The sequence below is a fragment of the Meleagris gallopavo genome, chromosome 1, assembly GCF_905368555.1.
Source record: "Meleagris gallopavo chromosome 1, MGAL_WU_HG_1.1, whole genome shotgun sequence".
NCBI classification, from domain to species: Eukaryota; Metazoa; Chordata; class Aves; order Galliformes; family Phasianidae; genus Meleagris; species Meleagris gallopavo.
Genome location: NC_139404.1, coordinates 59,363,433 through 59,386,086, shown reverse-complemented (window position 1 = coordinate 59,386,086; position 22,654 = coordinate 59,363,433). Strand labels below are relative to the sequence as shown.

Below are 22,654 nucleotides of genomic sequence, written 5' to 3'. Positions count from 1 at the left end.
TAGCAATGTCTCTCCTGAACTTGCATAGAGACATAAGAAACCAGTCACCCAAGAAGTGGATGCTCAGATGCCCTGTTGGCAGGTACACAGTGATGAAAAAACATCCAGTTAATTGGAGAGGAGGAAGCTATGGCTGTGAGGTTTTAGGAAAGTACTACAGAGGCTGATCTCATCTGTCTGTGTCACTCTAGGAGAAGACCACATTTCTGTTTCATATATATAACTTACCAAACACCTTGCTCATGGTAGCCAAGGTTGTTGCACAGGACTGTACCCTTTAACTGAGGCAAAGACTACACAGACTACTTGCGAAGGACTGCAAAAATTTATGAATCTCTATCACAGAGATTTTAATGATGATCAGTTGGTTATTGTATATATGCTGCTCTAAAGTGCTGCAAGTGATTAATATTATCATGACCTGAGAGCTATAAGAGACTTAAAACTTTCAGAGATGTCAGAATAAAAACCCTTAGTACCATATGGAGAATTAGAAAAAGAGGCCACTAGCAAATGCCAAGAAAGTAGAGTCCAGACCTCAAGTCAGCAAGAATATTTCTTCACTTTGTCTTAAGACATACCAGTGTCTCCCCTGTCCTCTTTCCTCTCCCTGCTCAGGAGAAAAAAAAAAAAAAGGAAAAAAAAAAAAAATCAACTGCTGAGTTAGCGGGGTCCAAAGTGCCTTTTCAGTTTATTTCATTTCAGTGTTCCCTGAGGATACCCGTAACATATGGTGAATGGGTTGATCAGAATTCAATGAAAAATGGCTGAGACAAGCTTGATAATATATTATAGGATCTTTTCAAGGTTCAGAGATTTCTGACATGCTGGGTGCCTGAGTGCAGAAGAATTGCTTCTGATTTGCTTTTAAGTTCAGGTTTTAGGGTGACTTGGAGGCAATGCTCTTCGGGAGCATGCTGAAAATGATGGAAGGCAGAAGTGTCTCCTGCCAGAGAGGCAGGGAACTTGGAACTTGATCTTGGCAAATCATCCACTGCCAGCCGAGCTGCAGATTTCTCAGTCTCCCCCAGCAGAGGCCAAAATAGGAACAAGATTCTGATTTTGTCTACATTCACGTAACACCTTGCAAAGCAGTGGCAACAAGCCATCTTCTCACACTAGTTTTACCCAAGAGGAATTAATAATAATTAACCAAGCTCATTACCCATCCCAGAATATATTACTTCTTTCATAAAAAGTCTGGCACACACACCTGTAAAATGGATTTTACAGTACCGTACAGTTAATATACTGGAAGTGAATAAAATTCAACATTCTTTAGCACAGGCTGAAAAAGGCAAAGCATTTTTAACACTGTTTAAAATAGTTTTAGTGAGATGTATATTAAGCAGATGGAAAATGTAATAATACTAAAAAATGTCTCCAAATCCCACAGGGTCCAACGTGCCAAAATCAGAGCTTCCATTTCAGATTCGGTAATTAAAAATGATACCCATGTACTGTGTAAGTCTCACATTATTATGTTGTTTTGTCTGTTGCTGCAGAACAGTACTGTAGCCACTAAACTTTTCTGATGCACTTTCTGTTGTGCAAACATGGTTTTGCAGGTATCCATCTGAGCTGGCTGCCTGTCTGAGGGCCAGGATCTCAATAGCTAATTTCAGCAACTTGAAGACTGGCATCTCTATTTTTTTCATGGAGGCAGAAAGGTTCCTGCATAGGAGGACTTGGAACAGCAAAGGTTGCTACAACTGAATGAGAAGTGTATGGTGCAAGACTGGCCATGCCTTTCACTCGGTATTTGCTTCTAGTTCCTTTGCCTGTCTGACTGACACCTCAAAATGACACTTCGTCCACTTCTACTCCCTTCTCAGACATGCCTCCTATTTCACCAGCCGCCAGAATACTCAGCCAAGCACAGCCCCTTTTTCTCAGCTGCCCTCTAGACCCTGGGCCATGGTTGCAGAGCTGTCTCTGCAGGTTGGACTGAGAGACATCCTGCGGCCTGCCACTGCAGAGGGGTTACTTGTCACTGCCTCAAACAGGGCACCTGTGCTTATCACTGAGGTGTGAAAAGCACTAAGTGGACAGTGAAGCACAGGAGGCCCCTGTCCTGCATGGTTTAATTACTTTTACTTTAACCTCAGACCTCTCTTGCCTCTGCAATGTTTAGTAAACACGACCTTTTAGAGGAGGAAAAAACAGATGGCATCCTGCATTAGTGTAACTGCCCGCTCAGCACCCCGGGAAAGAGAAACTTGGCTTCTCAGCAGCAATCTTTCTGCCACTTCGACTCAGATCTCTTGGCTCCTCATCCCTAAGGCAGGTTTAAACATCACTGAATTCGCTGACAAAAGCCTGCCGGTGCAATCATGCAGAAGATAGAATTTTACTGCTAAAACGAGATGAATTCAGGGCTGGGAGACAGCAGAGCCTCTACAAGGGAGGTAACCTTGCATATCCCCTCAGCCCATTGCTCTCCTATTTCAGCTACCTGAGATCTGGGTCAGGGACACAATTCTTCGGATTTATAGACCTAGGCAAGGGTTTCTGTGGTCTTCTTTTTCCACCTGTTGTTGCAGATAGTGGGTTGGAATGAACCTCTGGGTTCTTTTCTAAGGGATGGAGACATTGATTGTTGAAGGCAGTGACGGAGCTACTTCACTAGAAGACCTTTGTGTAACTCAGACACGTTTTGCAAGTGTTCTCAGATATATCAGCTATTTTTTTCTCTTGTGGTCACTGCTGCAATAGAAGGCCGTTCTTTGTGTGAGACCAAAGGGGAGGAAGCCCAGACTTCCTCAACATAAAGAGTAACAGACTCAGATCACTATCCTAAATACAGTCAAAACACCATTCATTGGCTTTAGGGAGGCAGATCTGATCCAGTGTGTTAACTCTCCCAGTAAGTTCAGATCTAGAGTTTTGGGTTGGCCTATGCCTGAAGACCAAGATAGAAAAAGCATGGTTAGCATTCCTTCCTCCTTTCTCTCATCCAGTGGCTACCACCACAGCAATATGCAGTAGGCCCAAAATTCCACTTCTCCATATTCTAACTTGCTTTCTCACTGCTGCTTCCTTCACATCCTGATCCACTCCATGCAACTTCTCTTTCTTGAGGCCTTATTCCCTTTCCTATCTTTTTGCATTCTTATTTGGAAGACAGTATCTTAACAACTTGCTCATCCAGTCACACAAGTTCAGATTCCTCCAGGGCCACTTCACGTTTTCCTCCTTTTGAGGAATGAAAATGTTTGCCATCCCTATACTTTCTACTCAGACATGAATCTTTTTGGACAAGATGACTAAGAAAAACAGGACTTTGTCTTGCCACATCCAATGCTATTGTGTTGTTGAGCAGAACCATGGCTGGTATTGAATTCCATTGCATCAACGAACTCAGACCCCTCCGTAAGTCAATGGAGGATCTACCTTTAAAAATATGATATATTTTTAAGATAGCTCATAAGATGCTTATTAGATCCAGATGTGCTATAACAGCATAGCAGTAGTTTTCACAGTGCAACTCTGAACCATCCATTTTTTTGCATCTTGATCTACCACCCTCACATTAGTGTACTGTGAGAAATTACATCTGTTATATTCTGCAGTCACACTTGAAGAGATGTGCAGAAGAGTAAATGTTCAGAAATGAGTACATAAAGAAACCTACTCCCATCTTCCCTCTTTCCCCAAAAACTGAGATAAGAGAGATGGCAGTCAACCCAGACAGACAGGCAATAATAACACCAGCACAACCTATTTACGTGAAAGCTGCAACATACCGGTTTGTGACATAAGAAGTTTACACATAGTTCTTGTCACTAGGCACATGGAGTTCCCTGTAGTATGATGACACAAAATATATAAATATATATATAAAAAAATATATAATACATATATACTATATATATATATATAAAATTATATAATATATATAAAATATATAGGAAAGAACTAAATTACTGAGAAAAGAGCATTAGAAATTGCTAGAGCACACTTCCAATCTGTGTGGCCAGAATTAAGTTCCTCAGTCCAGAATGAAAACAGTCTAAACGCAAACTGGCCTTTAATTTACACCTCACCTCAATGACAACTCTGAATACCATGACCACTGGTATGGACTAAATAACCCATATATCATCTTAGCGATGTCTTCAAATACCTGGGAGATAAGGTTGTAGTTTCACAGGAAGTGGGACTTAAATCTATAAAGTTAACCCATTTATACATACAAATACTGTACTGGCAGTTCCTAAGAAAGGGCAAAATCTTGCTGTCTTACACTCTAATGTTGTCATCCTCATTACCCCCATTAGACATCTTAGGAACTGTCCTCTAAGCATGAGTAATCGAATCATAGAATGGCTTAACTTGGAAGGGTTCTCCTCTCTGTCTCTCTCCTCATTTTCCCATCTGCACTAACTTTGCATTTAGCCAGTACAACGGCAGGTTACCCTGCAGAGCAAAGAAAAGAGTTGTGTGGAAGGCTTTAGGAAATAGGCTAGGCATTTTCATTACTAGAATATCTATGGGTGAGAATCAGCAAGTTCCTCTCTACCCACAGTCCTGCTTCTTGACACTTTTATCCCATCCTCTGCTCTTTTGACCTCACTAGCATCATTCAATAGCACTGCATTTCACTTTTTAGATCCAATTCAGCTTCTACATCCGCAAACTCAAAATGGAGATGGGGGGATTTTGTCACCCAAAGGTCACTTGGTCTGAATTCCTGTTTATGTCTTGATGCTTTTTTTTCAGGATGATCTTTTCTCACAGAAGAAAGAGGTGGACCTCAGCACTTCTGCAGTCTTCTGAACAGGCAGGATGACAGTCCCAAAAAATCTGCCATCTTTTTTTTTACTCCTTCTCCTTCAGCTATCTGCAGAACCCAAAGAAAGAGGCTTTAGCAGTGGTACAATGTGTTCCTCCTCAGCATCTCAGACTTCTCAGTTCTTCCTTAACAATCTGAAAGCTTGCCAGGCAGAAGAAAGAACATGGAAGCATGGGCATGTGTTTCCAACAGGAAAACATAGAACTTGCCCATAGGGCTGGTGAGAAGATCAACCTGCATAGGAGTCAGTTAGTATTGCAGAGTACAAAAAAAAAAAACCAAAAAACAGGCCTTTGGACTGACACCACACTGCAAGAAACTGTGTGATAAACGGCCAGAGCCCCGCTGCTGTCACTGCCAAAGAATGTTGGCATGAACAGGAATATTTCTGATTTATCTCCTGTTCCTATGTTCTTGTTCCTTTCTGTTTCTTCTTTCATTTATCCTATTTTTTAACTTCCTGCTTTTTCTGCTACCTTCTTTTCTGTGATTCTCTTTCTCTGTGTAGCATGTTTACCATCGTTTTTCCTTTTAGTAGCTCTACTTTCTTTCTTGGGCTGAATCTGTCTTCCTTTCTTTTTTCAGTGGCTCTTTTTTTCCATCCCTTTGCCAAATTCTTTGCCTTGTGAGCCATGAAGAAATGCGTGGACAGAGGGTCCGAAGAAACCACCTGCTGCGTTCAATAGAACACACCTTAGCGCACAAAAGATCTGTAATTTTAGGAGTGGGGACAGGATCTTGACTGATGCAGATCAGGTCAGTTGATACCAGTAGGGGATTACAATGAATGGCGTTAGCTCCAACGCAGTCCATCTGCTATTACTTTATCAACCTTCTGTGACCATTTTTCAGTGCTAGACGCAGGACTATTTCCAAAGCAGTTATTGCCTCTTCTCAAGCAGCTCTGTGGCGTTATCAAACCAAAAGCACAGGATACAGAAGCTGTTAATGTTGCATTCCGCTGATACTGAGAAGTTGTCATGTTATGGACAGAGAATTCTTTGCAATATGGGGGGCTAGCGGGGAGGGGAAGATGATGTTTATCTGCAAGTCATGAATGCATCACCTAAAATTAAGGCAATAAATTACTCTAAATAGCTACTGTGAGGTTTGGCTATGGTCAGCTCTATTTACTGACATTACCACTCTCTGTGGCCCAGAAAATGGGAACAGCTGTCGCATGTGGGAGAAGAGTGCTTGATTGCAAGTCTGAATTCCTCTAGGGCAGGATCCATGGAGGCAACAGAAGCACCAGGGATGAAGAAAGGATTGGAAGCATACGTGGCCACTCAGTAGCTGGACACAGCCTCAGGCCGTCAGTAAAAGTGTCTGAAAGTTGTCTTTGCAGTTTCTAAAGATGATACTTCAGAATGATTTCATTTGACCTGCCATCTTCTTTAAGAAAGGTTTTGACAGAGGTCAGACAAAGCAACTAATGTGATAGGAACACTCCAACTGCTATAAGAAATATTTTTGAAGAGCCCACCTAGTCCTCACTGTACCTCCTCACCTTTGTGTTCTCCATATTTGCCTGAAAATGGTTGCATCAGCTGTTTGAGACAAGAAGCAGAGAAATGCCTGTGTGGAAGATAGTGTGAAAATGTTCAGTCCTGGTAGACCTCCTTTACAGAACCAAGGCACTGCATCTGAAACTCACCTCCTGTTTCTTTGGATGCTTCCAGAAAGAGCCATTCTTTCTAGTCCATGTAGCAGAATTGCCAACTATATTTTCCTGCAAGAGATTCCCAAGCTTGTTGGTAACTATAATGTTAGGGATCTTCTCTGAAAGATTTCTTGCTTATAATTGTATTTTCATATTTCCCCTAAATCTACGTGCACTGACTACCTTTGTGGTTCTGGAACTAGGTTTCTGAAAAGCAATTAATACTGCTGGTCATGCTTGTATAAAACATCCATAAAAGCTTAGAGAGAGTTCCAGTCTGGGTCTAGATATTACTTCTGACCCACATGTCTGTGTTAGACTGAAATCAAAATTCAGGCAACTGATCCTGGGGAATATTTATGTGAACTTTGCTGACCTAGCCCTGCCTGTTTGCACATCTCCACAAACTCCAATTGTAATATCTCGAACAGAGGATTATTAAGTCTACAGGGAGGAAAGAATAAGAAGTAGATGAGCTGTTAAGAAGCAGAAAAAAATCCTCTCTTCATGCCTGTGACCTCAATAAGGAAAAGAAATGAGAAAAGAAGCACAAACCGGATGTGCTAACAAAGCAGAAATGTTGCTCAAACTTCTCCTGTGTATTTTCAAAAACAGTGCTGTGGAGAGCTTCAGCTGGAATGAAAGTCAGATGAAGAAGAGCTTTGCATATAAAGTCTCTTGTCTTCAGAGCAGACAAGGAACAGTCCATGGGCATGGAGGCTTGCTTTACACTGGTATGTGCAGGTGCTGTAAGCCTGACCTGGAGTGTTCTCTATTAAGAGTCAGAGAAGAATTCAGCCTCCACAATCCACTAATTGTGGGAGCTTTCACTTGACACTGCAAGCTGGGGGGCAATTACTCAGAGTTATTGTGTTGTTTTGTGTGATAGGTGATAAATTTTTATTTGATACAAACTAGAATCATTATCATGCTTCACACCTGGGCCACAGCCACCGAGTGCTTCTGAGCTGAGATGAAGCACTGACCTCCAGGCTATACACCTAATATCTTGCCTGCAAACCTAAGCCAGAGAGGCTCATTTCCCATTTCATGAACTGGATTTGCATTTTTTCTGTCAGACAAGGTCAATCATTCGCAGGTTCAGACACAATGTTGTGCAGCTCAGCTGTTTTCCTGTAATGCTTTAAGAGTGGTGAATACTGGTGGAAAATTATCATTCCCCAATGGATTTTTTTTTCCTCAAGATGCTCTGGTGGTTTCTAAAAGGAGAATTAACTTGGAGAGCAGTTCAATTCCCATAAAATTAATGGCCCTCAGTCTTAAGGGTTACTGCAGTCACAAACTGAACACAACGTTGTGGCTTTCTCAGGAGGATCTGACTGGTAGTGCATTTAGCACAGCCCAGGCTACAGCAGAGGAGAGCTAAAGAGGGACGCGATGCTGTGACTTGTGCAGTGGATAACATTCATGCCTCTTTTGTGTCAGCGCCTTCTAGAAATATTCCATAGGATACAGAACAAATTCATGTTCTGTCTCTGAACAGCGAGTTCAGGTAAAGACATATGAAGTGTCAGAGACAACAGATGCCCAGAAGTAAAACAAATCAGATTTTGTTTATAACCATGTGTTTTTTTAAGGTGTAGCTTACTGTGATGCAGCTCAGAATGCTGTGAGGAAAGAATCCTGAAGGTTTGATTTCAAAGAACTAAAATCTGTCCATCCATTTTTCACCCTCCCACATGCAGCAGTGGAGCAACAAGTACAAAGGACCTCTTCCAGCAAGAACACATATTTCCATTTGAATACTTTGGTAACAGTCAAAACAGGACAATAGGGAGTTTCATCAGAACTGCAGGGAAGGCTGGCTTGGAGATGCATCCAATGATTTTCATATCTCCTTACCACTAATTGGTGCTGTGATGCCAAGCAGTACCCAATCTGTAACAGCAACTAATTCAGAAGGCTCTTTAGAAATGAGTACACAGCTGTTTGAAGTTTAAACTATATTGAGTTGCAATTTAATTGGATCATAATCATGAAGCAAACACTTGCCAGTTGCACTGATCGTGTTTCAATCCTGAACTAAGCAACACTATCTGTACTGGAAAGTTACATCTCATGAGAAAATGTTTTGCGCAAATGTGAGCAAAGCAGCGTGAGCAGAGCCTGCCCAACTTTTCCATAAATGTTTCAGATCCCAGCTCCTGTTCAGACCCCTGATCTCCTCTCCCTGGGAAGACTATGCCTCCTTTCCTTAAAAGTAGGTCAGGTCTCACCAGTACTTCTATCAGATAGCAAGTACCATACTTCTTCCACAAATACAGGTGGAATATCACTCCTTCCCAAAGATTTTTCTGAGGTCTGATATTGCCCCTCAGACAATTGTACTCAGATCCCATCCCATCACCTGGATGGAATCCGAGAATAATTCAAACTTCCAGTGCAGTTCCCATGTCCATTGCCAAAACAGATCTGCCCCAAGCACTTAATGTTTTATGTAAAACATTTCCCATACTGGAGCAGAGGTGATTTTCTGCTGATTTCCTATTTGGCACCACAGGCAAGTCTGAGGCAGGCACCAAAAAGCCTGTGAAAGGCAACTGAATGAATGTACTCTTCCCTCTAATTGTGACTCCACCATTTCCTCTCATTACACTAATAGAAACAAATCTTTCTCATCTCAGCGCTATTACCTCACACAAAAGCAAATGGTATGTAATCCTGTTAGAGCTGGGCTGCTGCTGGACACATTTTAAAGTCATTGTTCTGGGACACCAGTCTCCACTGTGTGAGACTGGGAGAAGTGGGAAATGCAATTACAAGGCTATTCAAATCCTTAGAATGAAACCTTGCCACTAACAGGAGAAGCCAGCAAGAAAAAGAGAAGTTGCTTTATGAAATTATAGGGTTTAGCTAAATAACAGCCTAATCAGCACCTCAGCAAAGGAGTAGGGTTAGTTCCTATTGTGCTTTCATGGAGTCTCCTCATTCCCCTCAGCCTGATCTCTGGCATCTCAGATGGGTTGTGATCACAAAGTCAGTGGTGCACAGGTCCAATATAGAAATGGTTTTGCATTTCACATGTTTGCACAATACTTTGAAATAGGGAAGCCTTAAGCAGAGCCTGGTGACAGCAATCTGCCTGCTGTTGCCACCACCTTACACTGTCTCTGGGCTTCCTAGTGGTAAGCATTGGTTTCACGTCTGTACCCTAAAAGCTCCTGGCCTACAGCATCAATTCAGCGGCCAGGTGGGAAATTCACATTGCTAAACTCACGAAACTGCAACACCCAGCTCCATTCCCCACAGTGATTAATTCATGTACTGGGGGGAAGAAGGCAAGTGGCAGTCAGTGAAGCAATGCTGAACAGTACAAGTGAGAATGGTTGCAGCTACTTCATTAAGTTGGCTTCTGCTGAGTGGTTAGATGCTGGTCTGTTCCCAATCATTCCTACCCACGTGAAGCCAAGGCTTTTTCAACTGTATGGGTAGCAAAGAAAAAATCAGAAATCTAGAAGAACAAACAACAGAGAAGACAACACAAGAAGAACAGACAATGACTATCATAAAATACAAACAGAACCAAGTTTTTTTTGCAGGCTGATCGTAACAGCCAACCTCCTAGCGTTTCCTTTTCCTTCTGACTCATTTTTGAGCTGTGTTGCTGCTCTAACTCATCTGCCCTGAAGTCAGGTGATCTTATTGCCTTGAATTAGACCTCCCTCTTTGTCTTCACCTTCCCTGCTGTGTTACCTTCCTGCTGCCCCTGTTCCCTCTGTCTCCCTAGATGAGGTTGGGTTCTCACTGATAGCAGGACTGTTCTTGCAGGTCCCAGATGAGGTGATGTGGGCTGAGGTAAGGTTTTCTGGTAGAGGAGGAGACATCAGCTGATCATTGCTGGAGTCTCCAAGTCCCTTGAAGAGACGAGAGTCACTTCCCTGTTTATGCTCTTTATTAGTCCCTATTCTCTTTAATCGGCTTAGACTGATGAGCCGAGGCAGCGGTAGGGATCAGCCAGGCTGTTTAATTAAGGGATTGCAGCTCAGCCCTGCAGTTTGGGGGTTTGTGTAAATGAGCTGCAAGTCCATTATTTAATCTGCCGCACTGAGAGGAGTTGGGGCATTAATGAAGCAAACTCCAATTAAAACTAGACCGTTGATGGTTATTAGTGGCATCAGTTCTGACAGGATTTATCTCATTTAGGGAAATGCCTGATCAAGGAGGGGAAAAAGAAAGAAGAAACCCAAGCTGGTTTATCAAATTCACCACAACACCACTTGTGACTAGTTGTCTTCTCAGTGGGGCTCAAGACAACTGCACAGGGAGATGCTGTGTCTCAGGCTCTCCCACCAGAAGTCCTGATGGTCTTATTTAGTGATATTCCTGGTTCACTCAGGAACTGATTGCCTATTCAGGCTGTCTTACCCACATATTTCAGACTTGATTGACTTTTGTTCTGCCTCAGTTCAAAATGGAGCTTGCTCATGATTTGAGCAGGGTGACAGGCTCTGTAAATGATCTGATGAGCTTCTCTCAGCAGTGCATTGAGCCATTCCAGAGTAACATAGCTATCAGCTATAGACAAGAGCTCTGTGGTGACCCTGTGGTTTCCCTGTTCTGCCATTTGTCTTGTCCTCCTCACTGCTCTGTATATACAGCTTCGGGAACCAAGCATGCCCATGGAAGACTGCAGGACCTGGCAGAGACTAGGAGATGTGTTCTGTCCAACATAAATTTGAGCAGTGAGCTTAATAGTCCTGCATGTGCTCTGCCTTTCTCCTGGCACAGTGTGGGAAGCAGGGATACTCTTCTCACCTGAAGCCATTACACACAGAGATTGCACATAAAAGCTGTTCTTTTTCAAAAAGCAAAAATCTGTGTGACTGTTTCTTGCCTTCAAACAATCACAGTGACTTCAACCATTTTCGTCTCTGCACAGAATATTGAGTCACATACAGACAGGCTCGGAGCTTCTACTGGAGCTTAGGGCATTAGAAATGGAAAGGAGAAGAGAAAACCTTAGAAAGAAAGGAAGTAAGGAAAGCAGGGGTCCTGCTACAAGTGAGCATGGGAGCAAGCTACAAAAGACAGTTTAGCTGACAGAAAAAAAGGACAGATGAAGAACAGTATGAGAGGCCCCTCAACTGAAACCTCAGATGCAACATACTGTAGGGGTCAATTTCATTCATCTCCTCTTTTGAATTCCCTGATTCAGACTCATCTTTGGATGCAACTTGCCAAGTTGTTAAATTACTAGAATAAATTGTTTGTCTTCGATTTTTCTGCCAAACCCTAAGTGGGAAATTTGGTGGGCAGCACAAGGTGGGCAGACAAACTGAGGCTCAGAGATGGACAGGGCCTTTGGAATGATTAGGCCAAAAACCTGATACATCAGCATGACAAAAATTACCCTAGACCTTAAGATGCTAAGGTAATGACAGCCTTGTAGAATTAGAAAATGCTAGAAACTAATGGAGTTGATCAGAAATAAGATGGGGGCTGGGACAGATCAGAGTCAAGGATCAGGGTATGGTGACAGCCAGCACCTCTTCATCTGGTATACAACTGCAAACATCTCATGAGGCTGTCACACAACCTTTACCAATGTTTGAGAGTTTGCAGCATAGACATCACGGGCTGTTAACCCTTCCATCTGCATACACAGATGGGCATGAGGGGTCTTGCTCCTTTATTCTGTCTCCAAGTGTAGCTTAACCCTGCTTTTGTATATACATAAACATGCACACCTGTTCTCTTCACAGCTGTCCAGCACTCACACTTTTCCTTGGAAGGAAATCATAAATCACAGCCTGCTCCAGTGAGCAGAACAAACAAGAGAAACATGATTTGACCTGGGCGTCCTGGTGGACGACAGGTTGGCCATGAGCCAGCAGTGTGCCCTCGTGGCCAAGAAGGCCAATGGCATTCTGGGGTGCATTAAGAAGAGCGTGTCCAGCAGGTCGAGGGAGGTGATCCTCCCCCTCTACTCTGCCCTGGTAAGGCCTCATCTGGAGTACTATGTCCAGTTCTGGGCTCCCCAGTACAAAAAAGACAGGGATCTCTTGGAAAGAGTCCAGCGGAGGGCCACAAAGATGGTGAAGGGCCTGGAGCATCTCCCCTATGAAGAAAGGCTAAGTGAACTGGGTCTGTTTAGCCTTGAGAAAAGACGACTGAGTGGGGACCTGATCCAGGTTTATAAATATCTAAGGTGTGGCAGCCATAGTGGTGAGGCCAGTCTCTTTTCAGTGGTACGTGGAGACAGGACGAGGGGAAACGGACATCAGCTGCAGCATAGGAAGTTTTGCACGAATGTGCGTAAGAACTTCTTCACGGTGAGGGTGACGGAGCACTGGAACAGGCTGCCCAGGGAGGTTGTGGAGTCTCCTTCTCTGGAGATATTCAAGTCTCGCCTGGACACCTACCTGTGCGACCTGGTGTAGGGAACCTGCTTTGGCAGGGGGGTTGGTCTCGATGATCTCTAGAGGTCCCTTCCAACCCCTACAATTCTGTGATTCTGTGATTCTGTGATTTCAAAAATTCTGTAGCCTTGCTACTGCAATTCAATTGCCTCATTCTGTTCAGAGCCCTTCCCACTAACTCAAGCTTCTTATACCAATGCCAAAGGCCAGACGTAAAAGTCTAGCAGTGTGATGTGGAAAATCTTCAAAGGAACCTGTTTACTGTCTACAAGAGGGTGATGAGTCATGAGAAAATGGAGCAGGCCTGTGAAATTGAGGTGTAAGAGGTTGTGAGCAGAGAACAAGATGGTAAGAATGGAGAGACAAGGTGAGCATGGAAACTATCCAGTTGTGAATCCTGAGTGCCTTTGATGCGCCTTGGAGCCCTTGGTTTTGGCACCAATGTCCTTCACTGATGAAGGACAGCTGCAGCAGCTGCTGTGCCCAACCCTGGCTGCATTTAATAGAAGTTGGTAGCAGCTAATAGCTCCAGTCTATACTGACCTGGCAAGATCAAACCATTTCATCTGTGTGTTCGGTGAAACCATGCCCCTCTGCGCCAGGCTACCTCAGTTGTTATGGACAAATAAGATCCCAGTGGAGCATTTCTGAGAGGTCAGCTCTCACTCCAGGCATATGTGGGATAGAGGAAACAGATACCATGTATGCCCCAGTGAGACAGAACCCCGAGTTTATTCGATGACTTTTACTGTAGGTTAAATGCTGTAGGTTTCTACCACTGTGTGCCCAACCAACTTATAATGTAGGTAACTACTTTGAAGGAGTAGAGTGAGGCATGTGTACATCACTGTCAAAGTGATGAAGGAAAGTCAGAAAATATACAAATATGGATGAGGTTAATCAAAGCAGGTGTTGGAAGAAAGACTGAAACTTTGTATTGGAGGTGCGAGGATATGTGTGAGTTGAGACCAGAGGGGGTTCTGCGCAATTACACTGAAGGAGTAATATCTGGGAGTGAAAAGAGAGGGACAGTAGTGCAGGGGATGTGGTGCATAAGGGAGGGTGGAAGAGGATCGGAGTGTATAATATGTGAGTTTTGTCTCCCATCAGTGAGATACTGCTGGGAGATGAGAAAGCAGGAGAAGATGAAGAAGAAAGTTTGTCTATGTATCTGTTTATCTGGCACCAGTTTCCCACCTTGGTGAAGAGTCTGGAGATGAAGGCTTCTGCTCTGCATCAGCTGCTGGGCAACAGAACTGGTGCAAAACTGTTTCATTCCTGTAAGAAAAAAAACAAACAGTAGCAGGTTAGTATTCATTTCATTCAGCAGAAAACTTATAGGAGAATGTCTTCCCCAAGGCTGTTCCAAGGGGACAGTAACACCTAATGATATTGAAAAATAAATCTAATTATCGCATGAACATTATGCACTCTGAGATGGTGGGGAGCAGGAGAGAAGTGAGCTGACAATTTTTTCCTCTCCTTTGCCCTCCCCGCTGCTGATGTCAAGCTGTAGAGAGGAGCCAAAACTATTCAAACAAAAAGTTTTCTTTCTGTCAGTATCTGTCCCATGATCCCATACATCTTAAGAAAACAATTTTGCTGGATCTGACATTTATTTAGTTCTGGACACAAATATTTCCTTAGATGTGTTTTTTTAGATATTTTTCCTATACATTTTAATGCAAATAAGTTGATTTTTTGTCATAAGAATGGCTGAAGTAACCCTGAAGATATTTCTCTTGAAGCCTCTCTAAAGCATAGAAATTGCCTCAGCACATCAGTATTGAGCATTGCCAATAATAGCAGCGGAAAAGTAGCATAACAAGCATAAGAGAATGTGCTATGATCATGAGGAAAACAGAAAGTAGGAAGACATCACAGCAAGAGAAACAAAAACTTAAGTAACAAGCATGAGGAAAACAGGAAAACAAAAAGCTAAAAGCGTGCTTATTAGATGAGAAAGGCAAAAGAATTCATCCAAAGGAAGAAATCCTAAATCTGAGTGACTTGCTCTTGGGTCCCTTGCCTGGAAACATTTGAAAGAAGCTTGGTCTTCAGAAGTACTGGGCTCTTATCAGAGCACTGGAATCCAGTAAGAGCTGCTCAGCATTTCTGAAAATTAAGATAGTTCCATGTGGACCCTTAAGGTGTCAGAGGCAGCATAAATCAATAGTCAACTTTCAACACCCTGACCTTCATCAATAAAAGGGAGTCACTAAAAAGAGACACAATGGCAGGGGAAAAAGTGCTAGAAGAGTGGTAACCACATAAGAAGAGGAGAAAGAAAGCAGGAGACATAAAGCAGGCTGAATCCTCAGACAGCACAAATCACTCTGTCTGCAAGTTGGTAGAATAGCACTTGGAGCTCCATTCTCAGTGCTACTGCAGAGAGCCAGGGCTCAGATGGTGTCATCTTTAAAAAATGTTTTTGCAGCTTCTAACCAAGACATAAGCAGTAAAACTAAGTCTCCTGGTTGTCATGGGGTCCCAGCTTATTCTGAAGGCTTTGGAATTTCTTTCCTGAAATGTGAAATTTATCACCTCTATCTTTCTCAAAATATGATGGAGATGGCCACAAAGATAGCTAAATTACAGACAACAATGATCCTGTTCCCAACCATCCCCTTTCTGCTTCTCAGCTAGCTCAATGTAACAAACTGCTTAGTTCTTCTGCTTCCTTGGCTTCCAGTGCCCTGTCAAAAAGAATCTTTCCTTAGAAGCAGCAGGATTAACAGAAGCAACACAGCAAGGTGAAGAGGGAAGCATTAGCTTTACCTCACTGACCTCTGTCCATGCCCCAGATTCCTGCCTGTGACATGCAGACTGCTGGAAAAGAAGGGACATGTTTGTGTGACGTACCAAATTCATCTCCCAATCTTCCATTTCTGTAACTACCCAGCTCACATTCCTTCTCTCCTGCCAGTCTCGTTATTGCTGTTTTTCATGATGTTGTTTCTAATTCAAACTTATTATATGGCAACTACCTGTCTGTCTAGGGTGTCCATAAATTACCTGTGTTGTCTTTTTTCTGAAGCAAGTGGTGGGGTCACTTTTGAGCCTACATTCAAGCAGACTCACACAAATAGTCAAGCTCCTACATCTTGTCATTCTGCTTCCAGCTAGAAGTATCTAGAAAAAAAAAGGAATTTTCTGATAAAACTTTGGTTTTGCAGAAAATGCTGCATCATCAGACTAAACTATCTGGTGACATCTTGGGTTTGACAAAGATTCTTGAAATCACAATGTTTTGTCTGGATTTCCTGGCAGGCTTCTTGAGGTTCATACCTCCATATCCCAAATCAGTAGCGCAGCCATGCAATACAAGTAGTCCCTTGGATAGGGGCCATCATTTATCCAATATTTCCATCCACTTGGCTCTCTGTTCTACCCAACTCCCGGGGCAGCAATTTTTAGAGCTGGCTAGCCCAAAAAGTGTGGAACACCTGTGCCAAGGCAATCAGATCTACAGAGCAGGCCTATAGTCATGGACATTGTCATCTGCAGTGTGAAAATGCACAAGGTTCTTGACTGATCCAACAACAGCTGAGGTTCAATCTGAGGAGCATGTTTGGTTTCAGAAGTATGATACACTGTCATTTTCTACTGAATTTCATCACTACTTGAAGTAGCAAAAAAAAGAAAAGACCTAGTTTCAGATAAAAATAAGAACACATTCTGCTATACTGGAATCTTCCAAGATATGGATAACCCAAATGTCAGCCGTTTTCAATCATAACACTTCCCTAAATGAGCGACATTGTCCTCTGCCTTTATTCTAGCATCAGATACATCAGTCAGATTGCTAATTGCATATAAAGAAAGCAAACAAGAGGGAGGAAAAAACAGAGAAAAAAAAAGAAAAAAAAAGGTATGGACAAGTAGAGACAACAACAACAACAAAAGAAATAGAAGCTTTTATATAGATGAAACTATTAGCCCTGTTAGTCAATCATCAGAATAGAAACAAACGAAAATAAAGGGAAACATGTAAAGGAATAGTGGTGGTAAGTTACAGGACTCCAGACTGTGTTCAGTGGATATTTTAAGAAAAAAACACTTTATAGATACTCTTCAGAGAATCACGATGTACTGAGCACTGCAGCTTTAGTCATCCATTGGCTCTGGTTCTCATAATCTCTCACGTTTGTTTAACGTTAACCTTGGATATTTTCTACTTCAATCAGAGTTCTCTTGAACCTCTGGGATCCCAAGATCTCAGGAGTAGTTGCACATCTTACATAGTACTAACAGATGTTGATCATGCCCACAGACAGAAACTGGCCTCCAGGCCATTTGGAGCCATGACACCCAGGGAGATGTCCCCATGGAGATGAGCAGTAGGCACTGCTTGATAAATATATGCAGCGTAAATGGATGTTCCTAGACAGCTGAAAGTTCTCCTCACTGGGGGCAAGAAAGGATATCTTCTGACTGCTATTATATCTGAGTTCTCCAAATATCCAGGAGCAGCTGCAACTTTGGGTCTACGCACATTCTTCTTTCACAGCTTGCATGTCTTTCTCTTTTATCATACTCAGGACAAAGGGAATGCGTCCCATCTTGGACACTATACCCTGTTCTTTTTCTTCTTTCTTTCCACCTCTTGATTCTGCATGTATCTGATGGTTTGCAAATCTATGTAAAAACAGGGCCCTTAACTTTGAAGCATGGCTTGTATAGCCCAGACATGAGATGGGAGAGGAAGAGTTAAAGGCCTACAGAAGAAATGGACCTGGCTCTCCCCCCCATGAAAAGACTGTATTAATTGCTGTCTGGACAAAGCAGTTCCTATCTGAGTGTGAAAGGCAAGTACTCAAAGTAAGCATTCTAGAAAAGCAGCTGTTGTTTTAACTCTGCGAAGTCTTCAGGTAAGATGTTATTGTTGGTGCTGTGGTTGAAGAGGGCCTTGTAGGATTTTAATGGCTGACAAGCAATGCACCTGAGTTACCAGGAGAGGTGCAGCCAGGATCCACTTCATATAAGGGTTGGCTTACTATTGTGTTACTATTTTCATCTCTTTGGCTGCACCTCAAAGAAAACTTGCAACAGAAAATTCAGCAAGAAGGAGAGGTGTTCTGGGAGTGTGAACAGGAGATCTTTGTTATTAAAGAGGCAAACAGAGAGGAAGAACAGTGTTGAAGTGCCTATGGAAGTAAACGCTACTAGCATCTTTGAGTCACGAGTAGAGGAGCAGCAGAGGACAAGGTTGCAAGAGGAAGACTGATAAGGAAGACTTTGCAAGGAGCAAAGGAACAGCCTGAGCCTGTCAGAGCCTTGCTCTGTCTAGCTGGGACACATGCTCCAGAGGCAAGGATTTGACAGTCCAGACCTATATTAAATGCAGAGAAAGCTGTGTTTGACCCAGTAGTAACCTGTGTTGTCAATTGAAATGTTACCCTCCTCTCTTCTGAGAGAAAACAACTGACTGAGTTTTTTATTTAGCTGTCTTTAACATTGCTCCTGACAAGAGGCATCCTCCAGCCAGCTGCCTCCAGCATCAGAGGAGAGTATCAATGAACAAACTGTCCGGACAGAGCACTTCCTGCTCTGTGACAAACTTTAGAGAGGCCTATGCCAAACCTTCTGGCTAGCATGAGCTGTCTAGTTGGCTCAAGAGTTAGTGTTACCTTTCTGGCTTCTTAGAAAGCTGGACTGTGCTGCAAAGAGGCCCTCTGACTCACATTACTTAGCCTTTACATCTATGAATCCCAGAGCCAAGCCTCTTTTCTCTTAAAAACTGGTGTTGTGGAGGATATAAGAATTGAGCTCCAATAACTGAAAGTCTCTGTAGCTACCTAGATTGTAAACCAAAGGGCCAAAACTGTACTAACTTTCCCAAAATTGTCATAATGCTGTATCTTGCCATAAAACAAGCTTACATACATTCAATCTTACTTCCCATCTTAAGCATCAGTGCCCACTGGTTTGGTATTGATGGATGTTCTGGGATAGAGATGTTCAACTGCTGAGACCTTTACTAACGTAAAGAAGTTGTCATCTTCTCCCACTAGCCAGAAAAGAAAACCCCCAACCCAGATAGCACATAGAAATCTGTGTTGCTCTGTGTTACCCAGAAGTCAGCTTTAAGTAAACAAATATCCAATATGGTCTCTGGATTTTCCTGGATTTGCAATTTTAGACTACAAGATATGCTAGAACAATACAGAGTAAAAATTGCTCTGAATGGGAGTACATAAAGCATGCTTCTCTAGAACATGCTACATCATCTCTCTGTTGCATAATTACTGTTGCACTTGTATATTCATGCCTGACCAATCTGATGACTTTCTATAATGGAGTGATAGCATCAAGAGACAAAAAAAAGGGTGACTGATGTGATCTACCTAGACTTCAAGGCCTTTAATATGGTCCTACATCACAGTCTTATCTCTAAATTAGTGAGATAGGGATTTGAAGGGTTGACTATTCAGTAGATAAGGAATTGGTTGGATGGCCATAGCCAGAGGGTTATGATCAACAGTTTTGTGTCGAGGTGGAGTCTGGTGACAAGTAGCATCCCCCAGAGTTCTGTCTTGGCACCAGCACTCTTCAACATCTTTTTCACTGACCTGGTTGGTGGGATCGAGCCTATCCTCAGCAAGTCTGCACCACTTACTAAACTGAATGATGCAGAAAAGGATGCCGTTCAAAGGGACCAGGACAAGCTGGAAAAGTGGGCACAGAAGAATCTAATGAGATTTAAAACAAACAAAAAAAAGCCAAGTGCAAGTTACAATTGGGTCAGGGCAGTCCCAGATTTGTGTACAACCTGGGAGAACTTATTGAGAAACAGCCTTGCAGAGAAGGACTCAGGGATCCTGGTGTATGAAAAGCTGGACATAAACCAGCAGTGCTTGGAGCCCAGAAGGCCAATTGTATCCAGAACTGCATCAAAGGAGGGGTGGCCAGTAGGGTGAGAGAGGTGACTGTTCACCTCTATTCTGCCTTGGAATGAGTCCATAGGAAGACCACAAAGATGATCAGTGGATTGGAACATCTTTCCTTTGAAGAAAGTCTGAGGGAACTGGGTTTGTTCTTCTTGGAAAAGGCTTCAGAGAGACCTCACTGGGGCTTCCAGTACTGAAAGGGAGCTTGTAAACAGGAGGGAGACAGACTTTTTACAAAGGCAGATAGTGATAGGACAAGGGGAGCAGCTTTAAACTAAAAGAAGGGAAATTTATGTTAGATAATAAGAAGAAATTCTTTACTTGGAGGATGGTGAGACCCTGGCACAGGCTGCCCAGAGAAGCTGTGGATGCCCCATCCCTGGAGGTGTTTAAGGCCAGGTTGAATGGGGCCCTGGGCAGCTTGGTCTAATGGTTGGCAACCCTGCCCATGGCAGAAGATTGGAACTGGATGATCTTTAAGGCCCCTTCCAAACCAAGTTCTTCCATGATTCTGTATTATATAGTATATCTGGCATGACCTCTACTGCAAAGACTGAATACCACTGGGTTTTTCAACTGATAGTGCTTGCCCAACTTCTGTAGCCTTGTACTTAGGCCCTACAGGCCTGCATATTCAGTAGCATTGACTTTGGCACAAAAACACACCAGTCCTTAAAAATCTGATAACGTTGAAAGGCATATGGTGCTCCCTCAAGAAATGTTATGTCAGTAAATAAATATTACAATTTACATGGTTTCTCTTTAAAACTCTACCTTTTCAATAAAAGCTAGGGGTATCTTGACCCAAAGAAATATATTTTTTTTGTAACTCTGGATATCTCAGATTTCCTGGAATCTATTATTGTTTGTCTTTTTTCATATAGCTGCCATGATAACAGATGGAGTCACAGAAAAGCATAGCCTAGAAGGAGAAGATTAAAGCAGAAAGAATCAAAGGAGAACGGAATTCATCTCATGTGAGGTCTTACTAACTGTTATTCTTTGTAAGACAAGGACTAGAGAACCATAAACAGGAACTATTTAACAGTGGTAAGTTTATGAAAAGTCAGTTGCACAGTACTACTTCTGTTTTGCCCCAGATGTATAGCTCAATGCTACTCCTACCAACAGAGCTGTGATATAACCTAGCTAAGATTAGCTGTAGGTCTTATTCCTTCTATCACTTCCCTCTTGTGTTAGATCTTTTTCTGACTCCATTAAACCTGTAACTTTATAGGTGAGATCTGATAAAGGCTGTGTTTTCAAAAGAGTACCTTCCAACAACTAGATGTTTCTTTCCTGTCCTACACTACTCATTCCAAAATATACTCACTAAAATTTAAGTTGTCTTAATTTCTGGTCTCAGTTGTAAGCCATTACATTGGTGTTGTGGAGGGAGTTGACTGTGGACAGAGTTTATGTCATGGGGGAATTATGCATAATTAAAAACAAACTCAAGGTAATTTCTGGACTTCAAGTTCTTTAACTACTCTTAAGTTGGATGAACTCCACATAGTTATTGGATTCTTCTGATGGCAAGAATGTGACAAGATTCAGAGAGAAACTGGACAACTTAAAAACTATCCCATTAGAACTTTTAATGCAGGTCCTTCCCAAAGTCAGTGTATAGGACTCAAGCTTTTCAGCATTAGAAGGCTTTTATTGGTATCCCATGGCTATCCACTGTAATTTTTGCTGCTCTTTCCTATTGAATATTTGATGTTGACTATCTCTGAAAAACAACTACACAGTCCAGATTCATGAATCTGACTGTCTGATAAATCCTGTGTTAGAGAGCAAGGGTTTTAGGAGCCAAAATACTGCAATGTGGAAATGCAAGAAAATAGCTGTAATTGTCATTTTATTTTACATTCCCAGTAATAAAAACAGTCTCAACCTGAGCATAAATAGGATGTGTCTTGGGAATGGACTGATTCAGTAATCTTCACTAACTTGCCAAAGACTTCTGAAGTCAGTCCAAAAATACCCCAAACAGCAGAATGAGATTGAAGCAGTCTGAAGTCAAATTTATATGGTAGATTGCTGAAGATGGAACTACAACAAAAGAAGCAGGGAGAAGAATTGTGCAAAATATTATACTTTGGAAATTGTGTGGGTTAACCCAGCAAGTTCGAAAAAATACCTTTAGGCTAATTAGCTTCTATTTGCCCTTTTCTAATGTACTCAATATCTATTGTTTTTATGGCTGTTGATTTACTTTGCTCTGCAAGTTGTTACTGCTTCCACATCTTCATCAGAAACCTCTTCTCAAGTAGAAGTGATTATCTTCAGTTCCCTTAGCTATCTGGAAGGTAAGTTCTATACTTGTAAAGGGTTTACATATGACATGGTAGTCTATGCAGAACCACTTTGTTGTACCTGTTCTACTCTCTGGTCATATTTTTCTAGTATTATATAAATCTGTCTTTCTAGTGCTAAAGAACAGGATGAAGAGGGGAGTCCTACTGACTAAGCATTTCCACCTTCTCACCAGAATATATTGTTTTTAGAGACCCCATAAAATATCTCGAGATCTCAGCAGCATAAAATACCTTGATGCAAATGTAGTTTTGAGCTATTGTGGGTTCTTCAAAACAGCACAGCTTGGAAGAATAAGCACAAGGCACCATGTTGAGGAAACTGAATTTCCTGCGTTGAAAGAAGATCTGAGCCAATACTGGTGTGATCTGATCTTTTTTTTTTGGTTGGGTGACTATAACAGATATGTCAAATATGTCATTTATTTATCACCATCTGCTTCATGGGGTGTAGATATTAATGTCATATCTTCCTGAACAGAGGATTTCTACGGTTACTTAATCCATATCCGTGGCAGGCATTTCTCCTATACTAGCCATTCTTACCTAGAAGAAGCTCTCAGGGAAACACGAGAGCATAACTGGCAGATGAGTGCAAGGATGTGGGG

The 22,654-nt window shown here is 42.3% G+C and overlaps 1 protein-coding gene across 4 annotated transcripts in view; it reads right to left on the bottom strand.

The window, feature by feature from the left end:
* Positions 1–22,654, bottom strand: part of IQSEC3 (IQ motif and Sec7 domain ArfGEF 3) — a 104,981-nt gene that overhangs the window by 46,916 nt on the left and 35,411 nt on the right. For all 4 annotated transcript variants that reach the window (XM_085229760.1, XM_085229739.1, XM_085229752.1 and 1 more), the window contains exon 2: positions 14,036–14,116. In XM_085229760.1, coding sequence (XP_085085886.1) covers positions 14,036–14,116 — 81 coding nt within the window. The remainder of the gene's footprint in view (positions 1–14,035; positions 14,117–22,654) is intronic.